The sequence below is a fragment of the Sorex fumeus genome, unplaced genomic scaffold (assembly GCF_029834395.1).
Source record: "Sorex fumeus unplaced genomic scaffold, SorFum_2.1 ptg000028l, whole genome shotgun sequence".
Taxonomy (NCBI): domain Eukaryota; kingdom Metazoa; phylum Chordata; class Mammalia; order Eulipotyphla; family Soricidae; genus Sorex; species Sorex fumeus.
Genome location: NW_026606085.1, coordinates 11,267,257 through 11,284,207, shown reverse-complemented (window position 1 = coordinate 11,284,207; position 16,951 = coordinate 11,267,257). Strand labels below are relative to the sequence as shown.

Genomic DNA, 16,951 nt, shown 5'->3' with positions numbered 1-16,951 from the left:
ATTTTTAAAATTTTATTTATTTATTTTTGCTTTTTGGGCCACACCTGGTGATGCACAGGGGCCACTCCTGGCTCCACACCCAGGAACTACTGTTGTGTACTCGGGGGACCATATGGGCTTCTGGGAATCGAACCCAGGCCAGCCATGTGCAAGGCAAACGCCCTACCCGTTGTGCTACCACTCGGGCCCCCTGTACTTAATTTTTAGAAACAACTTGAACTATACCCCATACCTACAAGTATATTCAGGATTGTAAAATAGCACATTTGTAGGGCCAAAGAGATAGCACAGCAGTAAGGTGTTTGCCTCACATGCAGCCAACCTGGGTTCTGGACATGTCACATTCATGGAATCAGTCACAATGTGGCCTTGAGAATGGGCTTGCTCTTCTGAAAATATTTTCAAGATTCACCCATGTTACATCTCATTTTTTTTAATTACTGAATAGTATACCACTGTGTGGATCTGTCCTATTTTATTCATAATTTGGTGGACATGTACGTCATTTCATTTTTCATAGCCAAGGGCTATCACAAACATTCACATTGGTTTTTGAGCAGGCTAAGGTCCTGATTATTTTGTATATATCCTAGGAATGAACTGGTAGCAACAAGCCCTTACAGATCTGATGTTTAATTCTTTTGAGTAAAAGCCAAACTTTCCAAGACACCACCAGTTCACAATTTCACCAGCAAGGCATGAAGGATCCAATTTTTCCCCTGTTTCAGTCAACAGCTGTATTGTTTACCCTTGATTTCTGTTCCCCTGAAGGGAAGGAGTGTATCCCCATATGGTTTGTGCCCTGCCATAAGCGGTAACAGCACCCCTGGCCTGTGAAGTGGCGATTCTGGGTCTCGTCACCGGAAAAGTCAATTGCTCCTCCCATATGACAGCCTCCAGGTCACCCAAATTACACACAAGTATTTAGATCTTTGAAGTGCTCAAATCTCTAGACATGCCTGGCAGGGGCCCTGGGGATGAGGCACTGCGTGGTCCCAGCTCACCAGGACACAGCTCAGCGGTGATCCAAATACCACACTGCCCTCAAGATCCGCTAAGCCACTGATAACAGACACCATTATTTGGGTTAAGTGGGTTTATTCTTTCATCAGCCATCTAGCAAAAACCTGGGATGAAAATTTATTATATAATATTTTACAAAGGCAGTAGAAGATAGAGCTTTAAAAACAAGTCCCAGTAGAACATTTTCTTCTGATCACTTCATTAAGTAGCTTGGGGCAGGACACAGGGACTGCTAACTGAGGTGAAGGGAGAAAGTGTTGTTTCAGTTCTATCCCCAGAATACAATCATGGGCTTTCTTATCACCATAAAAAAAAAGTTTAAAGCCCACTTAGAAGAAAAAGTTCACATCATGAGACTATTAGTCTAAAGATAAGAATTACATTTTAAAATATGCCTCTACCATTAACTCATGTTAATGAGTTAACAGTTCAGTTAATAAAGGTTTTATCGGTACCACACTTAATTTACTAACGTTCTTTCATTTGGGAAATCAGTCATCTACTACAGGAGTTCCCAAAGTGGGCAATATTGCCACCCTGTGGGTGATGCAGCATTTGGTGCAATTGGGGACACTTTGTTTAAAGAAGGTAGATTTCCTGGGGACCTGTGAATGGTTCTTTCACAGAAAAGGGAATGCTGAATCAAGTTTGGGAACCTCTGATCCAGAAGGATACGTATCTTAGCTTCCACAGAGAAATGGTCCTTTAGTCTACTCCTTCGAGAGACTTTAGACATCTCCCCCAAGCACCCATGCCTGGCGGGTGCCCTCCCCCACACCATCTATTTCTAGCACCCCTGTACGTAACACACTCCAGAATGATGTTCTGAATAACTCAAACATATCTTCATAATTTTTGGGGATTGTACACAATATCAAACAGAAATTTTATATAAATCCAATTGTATTAATATTTGTCTTTACACCTCAAAGAGTGGGTTGTGAAGAGATTCTTTATGATGAGTGATCAAGAACGTCTGGTCCCATCCTCTGGAATTTAACATACATTTTAAAAAAGAATTAACATTGCAAAGCTGAAGTATTGAGCTATTTTGATATTCTCTGACAGATATTCAATTGAGTACTTCTTTTATACATATACTGTGTTATAACAATTAGTTACTACCTAAAAGTAAGTTTCATGTTGGGCTACACTAAATGAGAAGACAGCCTCCAACAGACTTCAACTGAACTGAACTGATATCAGGGCAACTTCATTAGTACATTTTAGAACCAAGACATACCAAAAAATGCAGCACCTTTAAGTCATTATCACTGCGCATAGCTAATATAAGTGTATCTAAACTCTTGTGTGTTTCCAAGAGCTTGCGAGTATGGATGAAATTTAACTCTTTCACCTAGCACTCCCCCCCCCCCCCCCTTGTATGTGCCTGGGCATACTCACTCCGTGATAAAGCTTATCTTTAGATTAAAGGCTGAAAGGTTTCCCTGTCTCTTCAAAAGCTATCTCCAACTGTGAGCAGAAGACCAAGAACTAAACTGAAATGGTGCAATAAATAGTTCCAACAGGATCTCTGAAACCTCAAACCCACAAAGGTTCTTATTGAAACCTCCTCTTAAACAAGGGTCCACAGCAGAGACTGATGTATTCCTCATCATCTAGCACACCGCTTTTGTTAATTACTGCGGACATTCTTAAAAAAGCACTCTCATTTGACAGAGAAGTCCACTAAGAGAAGGTTAGGAATCTTGGAATGAGCTGTCCCCAGGGGATATCTGAAGAACCTGGGCCCCTTGATTCTCACCAAAATGAGTTGGTGTATTTTTCAACATCACAATCTAATTCATTTGAATTCAGTCTATTATGCTACTACAAGGGAGAAAGCAGGGTGCTAGCTAACTCTTCCTACAGATCTGAAAATCAGACTTTTGGAGGATAAAAACAATAGGTCAGAGCTGGGCCCTAACTAGTTTTTTCCTTACATAATAGACATATTAAGTACGAGTGTCTCATGTCAAATAAACACTAATCAACTGAAAATCATGCAGGGAAGGGAGTGAAGTGTCAGAGAACCCTAACTTGGCACACAATTCCAACCCATCAGCATCTCGTTGCAGACTCTACTGTTGACTGTTTGGAACAGGGAGGAAAAGATTTTCAAGGTCAAGGACAACTGTAGCTGACTAAAAAGTCACAAAGACACTCACAAAGGAGGCCTCAAAAAGGAGCTTCGAGTGCCTCTTATCAACAATTCTCAAAAGGCGGAGTGAAAATGCAGTTAGAAGACAATGCTTTTGGAATTAAAACTGTGCCCACCAATCTAAAGGGAAGGAAATGTCTTGGAAAAAGGGGCCTACAACTTCTGGTTATTAGAACATCCCTGAACTAGAATGGACAGCTGCCCAGCCCAGAAGAAGATGGGAGGTGGGGTGGGAAGTCACTCTTCAAATATGACAGAGATGAGGCACGAGAGTTCTGTGAGATGGCTTCCCAGTCAGACGCAAGCAGAGATCTCACACTTCTTTCCTATAACTGGAAATGCTGTACATCCCTGAATAATTTCCTGACAAGCAATTATTTGAGCATGTACCTGTTCATACACCTATGTGGCATGTACTGTGTGTGGCTACAGTGTGTACACAATACAGCATGTAACCACTGACTTTCTCCCCCTAAGTTTTCCGGCTATTAATACTGGTGTTTTAATTGTATGCAGGAGCCAGAGTGACAGTAAAGTACAGAAGGTAGAGCATTTGCCTTGCATGTGGCTGACCCAGGTTCGATTCCTGGTACCATATCATTTCCGAGCACTGTCAAGAATGATTCCTGAGCACAGAGCCAGGAGTAAGCCCTTGAGCACTGACAGATGTAGCTCCCCAAACAAAAAGCTAGATGCCAAAAGATGAAGTCAAGATTCAACCTCTGTGCCGGAACTATATGACACAGATAGGCCACAACTGCTCTAGATCTCAGAGGAGCTCAGATTTAAGCCAATATTCCCTAGCTCACCAACCGTTTTTGGGAAAAGATATTCTGGTGGTTGGGGAGTCACCTGAGTGGGTGGCACTGCAGTATTTGGTGGCCAAGAGCCACGGTACAGTGTGTCCTGCAAAGGTAGTCTCGAATACTCGCCCCCACCAAATCCTTGTTTTGAGAAATGTTGATTAGGGACCGTAAAAGTTTCTTTCTAAGGGCAAGGTGTATGAGGTTTCCCTTCACTTCTGTGGCGCAGCAGCAGACGGCATGCCCCAAAGGAGTCGTGTTTGAAACCTGCACGCACCCGCATCCTTTTTCAGTTAGCAACGGCTCTTCTTACCTAGAAGATCAAACACCTCTTCCACCCGACAGTAGCTAATAACATAATCCACAGCAAAAAACTGGCAGAATTACCAGCAGAGATTTCAAAGAGGGTAAGAAAAACAAACTCCTGTTTTCAAAGCACAGATATCAAGGGACCTGCTCCAATAAAATTTGGATGATTATTTGCAGGCGCTTTATCCGCCCAAACCTCCGTGAACACGATTAGCAGCTTTAACTTCTACAGGCTGCCGTGTTTGTTCCCACCTCTAATGGAGCAGACTAGGGGATTTTGTTACTCATTATGTACATTTTCATCAAACGTAGATGACATGTGGCGCAACCGAAAATATTTGGTGTTAAATAAAGGAAAGGATAACGATCATAGTTTTAATACTGATACACAATTAATGCAAAATTTTAATTTGACAAGACACACTAAACAACTTTTGCCTTTGGGAATTCTATAGTTTTTGAACTTATTCTTCAATTTTCATTACTCATTTTAGGAAACTCACCACATACATAGATGCTCAGAAAGAGCATTTAAGAAGTTTTGGGTAACTTTTAAACAAAGGAGCAAATCAGCATTTAGATTTGTGTGTGTGTTTGAGTCATAGCTGCAGCGCTCACGATTTACTCCTGGCTCAGTGCCCAGGGATCACTCATGATGGGGAGACACACACACACACACACACACACACACACACACACACACACACACACACACACAAACATGGTGCTCAAACCCTGGTCAACTGCGTGGAAGGCAAGTACCCTACCTTCTGTACTATCTATCTCTCTGGTCCTTCAATGATTTGAATGGTCTTTGGTTTCTGTGCATAGAATTAGGAGCAGAATGATATTCTGGCTTTGTCAGAAAAACCTCTGAAAACAAGTGCTTTTCTCTGTATCCATGAAATATTTCACAGGCCTGTCTGAAACTTAAGGATTCCTTTTTCTAAAACAGAGTAAAAACACTCCTAATATAATTTCTTGGCAACAAACAAAAGCTCTCCTTTTGTAACAATATCACTTTAGGGCTTATGAATAATTAGTAAAATACCCAAACACATAACATGCCAATGACAAGTCACTTTTCAAATGCTAAGAAACAAAAATTAAGATTAAAAAAAAAAACTCCACAACAAATCACTACATATCTTGAAGTTATTATAAATAACAAAACCTCCCCCTAATCAGTATGAAACATCTGATAGAAAATGGAAAGATAATGGAGGTGAGTCTGAGTCAGTACCTAAAGGCATGAGTGACCAAGTCAGGCTTACTCAGCCAGCGTGACTGAAGCATGTTAAGCACGTGGGTGCAGATTTGGAGGGCTGAGGAGAGCCGGCTTCACAGGCACAAAGGCAATGACGCGCCATGTGTTTGTGTTTGCCTGGCTCAGAGGGTCAGAAAGAGGGTAGTTTATATTTTTCTGGCAGAGATAAAATATAATCCAGTATAGAATCTGAGTTTTCCAGGAAAACTCCCAAATCAGCAACTTACAGCTTGTACCTATTTGCTGTCACTGTAGATCACAGAGACCCACTCTCCTCCCCCCTCTCCCCTCCCGGGCCCCCTCCCTGCTCTGCTTCAGTTACACTCAAGCTCTCTGACTGAAAAGGTCTGGAACAGATTAAAAGTCGGGCCACAAAATAAAAAGCTTTGGCAAGTTGTCAAGCCTGTCTGGAATACACATACAAAGTGGGCCCAGAAGGGGAAGCTAAAAGCAGCAAAGAACTTCATGAAACTTTCCTTGGGCATATCTAATTGTGTACTTGTGTGCTCAGATGTACTGGAGGTAGGGAAGGAAAACTTTGTATTTTTCTCCATCTAAAGCAAAAAAGATCAAGCTATGAAATTACTAGTTCTACTTAAGCTCACAACAAAGCTTTGACTGAAAATACATTTTTTTTAAGGAGCTCTGTTCCAATTTCTGCAGTGAGCTAAGAGTTAATCACCATTTCTCATATCCTTATGCTGGTGACAGACCATAGACCCATCCTTTAAAATTTCCAAAAGGTGGATAAATTGAATTCTTTTTATCAAAGATGATTTAAGGGAACGTGGCTATTAGAGTTCTAGTCCATACAGATGGCAACATTTATTAAATTCTCTACCATACTTGGTTTCCTGTTTAAACCACAAGGGCTTATTCAAGTAGTAAATAGAATCTGAGGTTGCAAATTGTTAGCATGCCACATTACATTACATTTTTTCTTAAAAAGAAAAAAACAATGCCCAAACAAATCTTGAGTTCAGGTGTCTAGAGTTTAAATCAAATTCTACCTGGTTATCTACCTAGGAGACAGGGTCCTAGCTCTGGTTCCCAGTTTGACCTGACATGCATGGGGAGGTTCCATGAGTCCACCATGAGTCCACCAAGCCGCCCCACTGTCCCCCCTGGTGGGCAGGCAGACACAGGAGACCCACCGGTGTGGGGGGTGTTGCCTTTGCTTTGCTGTCCAGGGCTCCATCGGGATGGCAATCCCAGAGCTGAGCCCCCTTTACCGTAAGGGCCCACGGTTGCTGCCAGGTCAACCCAGCGCAGCTTCAAAGGCCCTGCATCCCCTCCGAACCCTGCACGCTGTTTTCATTTAGCCCTACTCGGTCCAAGACGAAAGCTCCCGACCACAGCAATGTGCTCGTTTTAGATTAATTTTTCCATGGCTTTGGAAAAATATCTCAGAAACTCCAGTGAAGAAACTGAAAATAGTATGTGCATGTGCGTGGGCAGTTTGGGGGGTAGGGGTGAGGATTAAAAAAAAAAGTACTAGAGAGCTTGTATATGATCGTGAAAATATGCATATTTATTTGGGAGGGGAGTTATCATTTGGACAAATGGGAACTTATTTATGCAAGTGATTTGGAGAGCAATGTGGTTTGGCTTTTTGTCTCCTAAGATGAAAAAGAAAAGCACCATTACTTTTTTGAAAAAAAAGTTTTGTTTTAGGAAGAGAAAGAAAATGCTTTTATGGGATTTTATGGAGAATGACAGAGGTTGGTCCAATCCCGGACAGAAAACTGCCCCCGAGCACCAGGCAGCTCTCTCTGTGGCCAGGTGCCAAGAGCAGTGCTCGGGGCTCAGCTTCAGGGACCAAGACCCTTACACAGGATCACTGGTTCTCTGCCTAACGAAGGCTCGGCTCAGCCTCCAGATACCCCCCAGCCCCTCCTCCACAAAGGGAAAAGCTAAAAAAAAAAAAAAAAACCCACAAAAAAGGGTTCAGAGTGAAAATTCCCCACTTAAAGTGAAAATTATAAAGGAAGGGTTAAAATAATATTGGAAAGTGTGGGTGAGTAGAATCAATAGTAAAACAATACCTTTAAATGTCTTTACCCAATTCACAAATTTAAATAAGGAAAGAAATAAAAAATATTTTAGCAGGTTTTGAAATGAACCTTTACCAAAACGAGGATCAAGCCTTGGGTCTAGCCAGGAGGTGGTCTTGTTCTTATGGTTTATGTAGTAGATCTCTCCATCCTGAGTCACTGCTTGCTCCCACCCATCAGGAAGAGGACCTGGAAGCACAAAATGAGGAAAAACATGCTTAGTCTTTATTTGATACACCTGAAAAGTGTGGGCGGGGTGTGAATTCAAAACACATCTTAACATTAGGAAAAAAAAAAACTCATCAAAGCAGAGTTAGATATAAGTTCAGAAGAATACAGGCTTAATTCTTCTTCACTGAAAAGAAAGCAATAAACAATGAAAACCTATATGCCACCCCCCCCCCCCCCAAACAAGCATTTAAAAGTCAGATTTAAAAAAAAATCTTTCTGGAAATTTTTTTTTTAAAGCCAAAAGATTCTCACTAATACTACAAACCACAAAGATCCGAAGCCCCGGGAGCCCCCACCCAGTGAGCCTGGGAAGTGTATACCTTGAGACTCCAAGATCCTCTAATAAAACTCCATGCAAGTGTTTGCCAAGCAATTACAGTATCATAAACATTCTGCTTACTATACAGCATGCTTTAGTTAAGCCCACCAGGCTCCATTTATTTCCATTATTTATGTGATTGGCTGGGGGGGGGCGGGGCGCAAAGAGAAAACTGCAATCCAAGCTTATTTTGAAACTGCTAGGAGGTTGTGAGGGCTGCAGCTGGAACTCTGAAGTCCGTCAGAAATCAGGAAAGAGACGGGGTAAGCTTATTTCCCAGGAAGAGAGAGAAAAATCTTTGCTTTGAAGCTACAAATTGAGAAAACAACACAGGGGAACTCAGGCCTACAGAAGTTCAAGAGGACATTTCCCGGAACAACTGTGGAAGCAAGACCACTACTGCAGGGGGCAAGAGGAAGGGGAGGGGAAGAGCTGGAGCAGTTTTAGTCCTGCTGCCACACTGTTCTCTCAGTGCCAGAACAGTTCCTCAGTCCCTTCCCCCACACTGGCCCCTCAGTCCCAGAGGAGTTTCTTAGTCCCTGGCCCCCACACTGTCCCCTCAGTCCCAGAACAGTTCCTCAGTCCCTGTGTCTCTCAGGCTTGTCCCGACAATCCCAAAACAAACAGTTTCTGGGTCCCTGCCCCCAACACCCGTCCCCTGCCAGTCAGCATCTCACAGGAATCGGACAGGACAGGAATGTGTAACAGGGAAGAGATGGGGACAAAAACATGACAGGAACAGGGTTCCCTGAAGGTTCTGAAAGGTAGTAGAAGAGGGACAGTGAACTGTGTGTTCATTAGTGCTCGCCTCCTCACACATACAAAGTACAGTAATACTGCATCACCCTCAGGTCCATGTTGGGGCTTTCACCAGAAAGCATTCAACTTTATTATATAAAATAATAATTTTCTAAGTACAGGCTAGGGCTGGAGCGATAGCACAGCGGTAGGGCGTTCGCCTTACACGTGGCCAACATGGCCGACCCGAGTTCGATTCCTCCACCCCTCTCGGAGAGCCCGGCAAGCTACCGAGAGTATTCGATATGCCAGACACAGTAACAACAAAGTCTCCAATGGAGACGTTACTGGGCCCGCTCGAGCAAATCGACGATCAACGGGAGGGCCTTTACCTTTACCTTAAGTACAGGCTGTTGTTCACATATGAGACTGTATAAATCTCCAAGAAACAACCAATGCTCACCTTCTTATTACTCACAGGCCTGGTACCCAAGGGTCCATGTTCTTTAACACATGTTTTTTTTTTTAAAAAGTCACGAATTTATTTCCTTACAAACAAAAGCCCTTTTTTCAAAGCCAATAGGTATCAATGATCCCTTAGTGCCACTGAACACCAAGATGTTAAAAAATTATTAATAAATTCCCTAAAATACTATAAATGCCCAAAATAAGTGGTTTTCAAATAATAAGAAACAAGAAAAGCAGATTTAAAGAAGACAATCCAGGGGCCAAAGAGAGAGGAAAGGCAGCAAGGTGCCCGCCTGACATTTGGCCGGCCCCAGTTCAAATCCTTAGCATCATATGCAGTTTCCTGAGCATGGCCTGCAGTCACACCTGAGAAGAGAGCTAGGAGTAACCCCTGAGCACCACTGGATATGCCCCAATTTTAAAAAGGAATAAAAAGATAGTCCACACCAAATGACCTTGGGTATCATGAAGTTATAATGATAATTTATTAACTGATGTAGGATGTGAGCACTGTAGCACTGTCCTCCCATTGTTCATTGATTTGCTCAAGCAGGCACCAGTAATATCTCCATTGTGAGACTTGTTGTTACTGTTTTTGGCATATCGAATACATCACGGGGAGTTTACCAGGCTCTGCATGGGGGTGGGATACTCTCGGTAGCTTGCCAGGCTCTCCGAGAGGGACGGAGGAATCGAACCCAGGTCAACTGCATGCAAGGCAAATGACCTACCCGTTGTGCTATCGCTCCAGCCCGATGTAGGATGTGAAGGACAGATAAATCATTCCAAATATAAATAATCTAGAGCACTGGATTAAAACACACACACACACACACACACACATACACACACACACACACACACACAAGCTGTTGATATTTAAAAGACACACGCGGCCAAGTACAGCTTTCACAGTTTGTATTTATCATTCTAAGACCTCCAAGACAGAGGTGCAGCTGACGCCTAAGAGGAAATCCTAGTCCAGACCCGGGCTGGGAGAACACAGCTCAGGAACATTGAGTCTGGGCCAGCAGACCCTCGGGAGATGGGGTTCTGGACCCCAAGGGGCTGGGGGGAAGGTGGAACCCTACACATGCGCTAATGACATCCAGAGTGGGCCTCCCTCCACGGCGGGGATCCCAAGCTCACTGGAAGAAGAAAGGAACAATGTGCTTGACTTACAAATCAAAGCACTTTCTTCATGAGCTGTCAGTGTCACTCCTATTTCCGCACCAGGAAGACCTAACTTCTTAGAATCCCGGATGATTAACAAGTCGGCAGGAATTACTGGAAGTCTGGGAGCTGCCACTCACCAATCCTTAGACATCTCATGACAGCATCCAACATTCCCAAGAACCCAGCTTCCCACACCTTCTAGGGAGGAATGGCGCTCACTGTAGCCAGCCTTGCCAGCACCTCTCTGCCGCTGCCACCAGGGAACCTCCTTCTTCGGCATCTGACTTCTCAGCTCTCTTCATTCCAAACAGCCACCAGGAATTTCTTCTTTAAATATTAGTGGACCCACTTTTCCCGCCAGAGGCGCCTCCCTGTGGCGCCCGAGAGCCATCAGGATGCCAAGGGGCAGCGTGCAGAGGGCATCATGCAGTGCCTAGTGCTGAAACCTGGGGCCCTGCCAACATACATGGGCGCTTGCATGCTTCCAGTTCTCTCCAGTCTTTGCTCCTCACGTAGTTCACCCCACACTAAACACCACACCTTCTTACCATCGAGAGGACAATGCCGGCTGAACATATTTCTCAAGTCTGAATTCTTCAGGTCCAGTTTTTTGCCCACAACTTTTCACAAAATCATGCATCCTAATGTGTCTCATCTCCTTGTCATCTCACAAGAGATGGTTCAGATGTCCCCTCCTCAAATGTGGCCTTCCCGATCTTTCCCCACTGACAGCCCACTCGCCTCTAGCAGAACTGCCCTGACCATGAGCGGCCAGTCATGTCTCACTCACAGCAAGTACTTCAGCAGTGGCTCAGTCACCGCTTAATAAAATAAATGTCTTCGTATTTCGAACTTCCCACAAATAGGCTTAATGCCATGTAGTACACAATATCTTGTTTATAAACAAACAAAAAAGACTGAAACACTATTGATCCAGTCTTTTGTTTGATCTTTAAACTTTTCGTTCAAAAATATATTTATGTTCATGATTGATTATTATCTTTTTTTAATTAGGTGTCACACCTGGAGACGCACAGGGGTCACTTCTGGCTCTACACTCAGGAATTACTCCTGGCAGTGCTCAGGATACCGTATGAGATGCTGGGAGTCGAACCCAGGTCAGCCGCGTGTAAGGCAAACGCCCTACCCGTTGTACTATCACTCCAGCCCATCATTAAAATTTTTAATGTTAAAAAGTACAGAAGTGGAAAGTGAACAAAGCAAGTTTTTTAGTGCCTTACTCCCGGGACCAGCTGAACAACTACAGTTCTGGACTGTTCTCTGGTGCCTTCTTTAAGGCAGAGAAGAGAGACATCAGGTTCTTGTCTGCTTGTCCCATCCTGACTTCACTCAACATATCGTAGGTCATTTTCCTGCTCACCACACAAGTCTCAGATTCTCTTTACTGCCATTAATTTCACAGATCTTATTATTCTGTATTCCAATCCTCTCCACCTTTCCTTCGGGCTGGCTATCCATGGTTCATTTCTCGTTGGTGCCTCCCACACTGCTGTGGTACTAACTGCACCAGGTGCCTATCAGTGAAGAAAGGATGCGAACATTCATACCCCACAGCATCTGGGGCACTGAGCACTGTCCTCTTCCCCATTACACACATAAATTGCACATGTGGGCAATTCGAACAAAGCTCTGGATCCAGGCAGAGCTGGTATCTTGTGGGGTCTCCCTTCTAAGACAGGGCTTGGTTCAGGCATGAGGTTCAGCGCGAGGCACAGAGATGAAGGTGGAAAGCAGGGGTTCCTCAGATGGGGAATGTCTCATACTGGGCCTCAAGCCATGCTCCCTCGCCTGCCCCCTCTCTGCTCCTCTCCCCCAACAGAACTCTGCTACTTCTCCATAATCCATCCACCTCTGAAACTCGTTTCCATACACTGGATTCTCAAGGCAGGTGACACTGCCCCTTTAGACAATCTTAATTTGCATGATTATTGCCATAACGAGATCCAAATATAAAATTTAACGCAATAAATCTTAGATTCCAGAGTTGAAATCTTATGTAAATGAGAAGCATTTTTTATATTGGATTAAAAGTTTTTACTTTCCTTATTTACATAGGTTAAAATCACACAGCAATCACAAATTGGCTCTTGTTGATTTACATTTTAATCATTCTATTTGCCATTTCTTAAAGTTTTATTAGACAAGTACTATAAAGTAAATCTGCTGAGTGGCTAAGGGGGCAGACTGGGGATGGCAGGGAAAATGGGGACACTGGTGAAGGGACACACTGGTGGTGTTGGAACGCTAAATGCCTGAAGCAACTGTGGAATGAACAGCTTTGTAAACCAGTGTTTTTTAAAAAAAATTAAATTAAAAAAAATCTTGTAGTTATCATATATAAACCATAAAATAGTATTTCCCTAAAAATGGTGGACTCCCAAAATTCATGAGGCCAGGAGATTGTAGAGGGCGAGTGTCCATGCTTGGCTTGGGCCCCACGTGGCACCCCGTGCCTTGGCACTGAGTCCTCAGGCTTCACAATGAACTCCTAGCCTAGCTGGCCAAGGACCTCCAAAGTGGCCCCAGGTCCACCTGAGAGAAAGAAATGGCCTTGGGATGTTTCTCCACGCTGTTCTTGCCACCATAAACATCAAATTAACAAAAGTCTAACAGGACCAGTTCTTTTATTTTGGGTGTTGGAGGGGTGGGCATGGGTCACGCCCATTGGTGCTCAGGACTAACTCCTGAATCTGGGCTCAGGGGTCACTCCTGGTGGTGCTTCGGTAATATAGGGGATGACATGGATTGAACCGGAAATCGGCCACATCCAAGGCAAGCACCCTACCCGCTATACTATTGTTCTGGCACTAACAGCACTGACTTTAGTCAAGAAGATATAAAGACACAGGGCTATAACAAATGATTAGAGGGGGAAGGGAGTCACATTCTTAATTGTGTTTGGGGCTGGGGTATTACTCCTGGAGATGCTCAGGGATCAAACATGGGCCTTCCTCATGCAAACAATCCTTTGAGCCATCTCCCTGAACAGAAAGTAAATTTTTCACAGGTTTTTACTGAGGTGACAGTGCATTGTAACGTTATATAAGTTTCAGGTGGGTATAAAGTTCAACACTGATATATACTACAGTTAGTTCATCAAACACAATTCTACCCTTCACTTTTCTGCTGGCCCCTCTTAGGGTTAAATATCAATCTTATGTCATATTTACAATACTACTGATCAAGAATAATGTATAACTATAGCAAATACTGACTTCCTTTAATATTTTACAAAACAAATAAAGTATCCCATGTCATCGCAAAAGTGACTCAACATCAACTTCCTGTTCTTGCACCAGGACCCTCCTGAAATAGTGTTAGTAACAGCCACTTGAAATGTCTAACCCAACCAGAAAGTCTTGATTGACTACACAGATACAGGGTCAGCCGCTCCCTCTGTCCTGACCTCCAATTCAGGGAAGGAGAAATCACCAACCCGGCATTTTCCGAAACACGCCCCGGGAGGGGCTCCGGGAAGACCTATGTGGACTGGAGGAGCAGTGGCAGGAACCCTGAGGCAGAGTCCCTCCTCCAAGAGAAGGCTGAGTCTGGCCATCCCAGTCTCACATTCTCACTATGCTAATGCACCCATCTAAGTTCGTTACAGAAGAGGGGAAATTGTCCAAAACATCTTACATCTGGGAAACCAAGTGGCAGAGCTGGGATTCACCCCCAGGTATGCTAGCTCTCCAGAACTCCACTCAAGTTCTACATTGCAAATAGGAATTAGCCAAGAGTATTATTATTATTATTATTGTTATTATTATTACTATTTTGTTTTGGGGCCACACCCAGTGCGGCTCAGAGCTCACTCCTACCTCTACACTCAGGGATCACTCTAGTGGTGCTCAGAGCACCATTTGGGATGCCGGGGACTGAATCTGGGTCAGATCATGCAAGAGAAGTGCCTTCCCTGCTATACTATCTCTTTGGCCCCAAGAGTACTACTATTTTTCAAACATTTTCTGATGCTCAGTAAGTCCCAGATCTTATTCACAGAGATGACCTCCCAGCTCTAAATGCTTCTCACGCAATCGGTACTCATACGTCTTCTCCATCAGCTGAACACTTCATCATCTTTTGAACCAATTTGACTGTAAAATAGCATTTGTGTTTGTTCTCAAGTGAAACTTTAATGGAGACTTTCACATTTCCCCAGCTTAATTTTTGCAAGTCTCCAGTGGTTTTGCTGCCAAGGCTAAATGTGCAGGTACCACAAGGTCAGCTTCCTCACCGAGGAACTAGCTGTCTTTTTCAGGGCTCCCCTACTCCACAGGGAACAGTGCCTGAGGCCCTCGACAGGTTCTGAAGGAGTCCCCGTTCCTCGGGCCCAGCTTTCTCCCCACTCCCACTGCATACCCCTTGCCCCCACCCCTCGGGTGCCCTGTGGAACTGGAGTCCCCGCCTTCTCTACTGGGCCCACTTCCGCCCCTCCCTCCAGGCCCCCAGTCTTTCCTGGAAGAATCCTGTGATTTTTGTTCTAATAATAAACATTAAAAAATTTATGAGCAGTGTAGAAGCTGGGTTCCCAAACCTTTGGGCCTGGGTTCCAAAGGTAAGTTCAAGATGAAGTGATCAAACAACAAACAGAGCCTCCCACAGCTCTGAGAAGGAAGCCTGGACATCCTGGTTCCATGGAGGCCTCTTAGCACCATCCCCCAGTCTCTCACCGACCTGACTGGTCTCCCCTTTTCTTCAGCAAAGCCAGCTCTCACTCAGCTAGCCCCGAGTCCGACCGCTGCTCGCCATGTCCACGTGCTCTACTAAAGCAGCCTGTGCTGAGTTAGGCACCTCCCCAAGCTAACCGAAACCCTTAGATCTTACAGATCACTTTCCTGTTCAGATCCAACAAACCCCAAACATACCCTAACGACCCATGAATCCCCATCACGCTCCCCCCAGATACCTGCACAGCTCAGCTCGCTGACGCCATCGGGGATGGCGGTCTGCACCGGGGAAGCTCTCGCCAGGATCCCGCCCTCTTACCCACACTCATTTCTGACCCTGACTTAACTCGTTTTCACTTGTATTCTGGATTCTAGCAGTGCAGACAGTGGCCGGCACATGGCTACAGTCAGTGTTTGCTGAGAGGGGGAACAAACCACCTATTCCTTGGCTGTGCCTTCTCTACTCTCCCTTCTCATACTGCCCTGCTGCACTGATGCAAACTTGTGAAAAACTGAACTTGATCCTATAGTTGCAGTTCTTTTGATGTTGGGTGAATGAATGGCTTAGGGGGAACACTGAACTGTCCCTGATGGAATTTTGAGATCAAAAAACCTTGCCCTCTCTATTACCACAGATTAACTTTCTAGAGGAAATAGCCAAGAATAAATTCAGAGAACATTCTATATTTAATTTTTCACACTTTCTTCGGTGCAACTGGATTTTTTAGATTTTAACTTCATAAATAACAAATTTTAATAAGGAAATCTATATTGGAAAAAATAAGACAAGTGTGGGGTCAGGGTGATAGTACAAAGGATAATGTGCTTGTCTGGGTTCGATTCTCAGACCCCTATGTTCTTCTGAACCAGCCAGGAATCATCACTGTATGTGACTCCTCCCTCCACCTCTATCCCATGCGTAAGAAGAGACAAGAGCTTTCTGTAAACTCACTTAGCCTTCAGAAAAGCAACAACTTCTTGTAAAAAAATTAACCTAATATAACTCCCAAGGCTGCCTCACCTTGTTGACAGAAAATAGACTATTTTATAAAACTATTACATAATGCAGGATTTATTTCCTTTCGCTGATGCTGCCTATATATGGTCTAAGAGTATTATTTTTAAAAAGTAGCATCTTAATCTTTCACACAAATATTTTTCCTCTGAGTCATGAAATTATCATAGCAGTAGAGCAGCCACAAGGATTTAAAAATCAGTGGGAAAGACAAAAAATAATATTCAAGCACTTATCATGAGAAGAAATAAAACAGGCACTTGAGTTGGTTCTTACATGTAAACAGTTTACTCTTTCTCAGCCTCTCTATTCCAAAGCTGAGGAAAGTTTCCACACTCCACAAATAATCACTAAAGAAACGTTGAACACAGGCATTTTAAATCTTTTTCTTTGTATTGTTTTAATATCCTCTCAACTCTTCCAAATTAATCCACTGCTTAAAGTAACAGTAATAAGCACATATCGTTTTTTTTTCCATTAGGTTCGGTATTCACACTGAATTCCTACTGACTTTTAGAATGCAAATAAACCCTACCTGATTATTTCAAAGACTACTTCTAATAAATATATATTTAAAACATTTGTTATTTTGTACCCTAAGATAAGGTTATTGGGCCTCAACTATCTTGGTTTTCCCCTGCTTTAGAAGATAACTTCTAGAATAAAGTATACTGGACTGTGTTAACTCATATGAAATAA

General features: G+C 43.5%; 1 protein-coding gene across 8 annotated transcripts in view; it reads right to left on the bottom strand.

The window, feature by feature from the left end:
* The window catches only part of YAP1 (Yes1 associated transcriptional regulator), a 97,029-nt gene that overhangs the window by 27,172 nt on the left and 52,906 nt on the right, over positions 1-16,951 (bottom strand). For 4 of the 8 annotated variants that reach the window (XM_056115025.1, XM_056115029.1, XM_056115027.1 and 1 more), the window contains exon 4: positions 7,687-7,806. In XM_056115025.1, coding sequence (XP_055971000.1) covers positions 7,687-7,806 — 120 coding nt within the window. The remainder of the gene's footprint in view (positions 1-7,686; positions 7,807-16,951) is intronic. The other 4 variants (XM_056115026.1, XM_056115030.1, XM_056115028.1 and 1 more) reach the window with 1 other exon arrangement.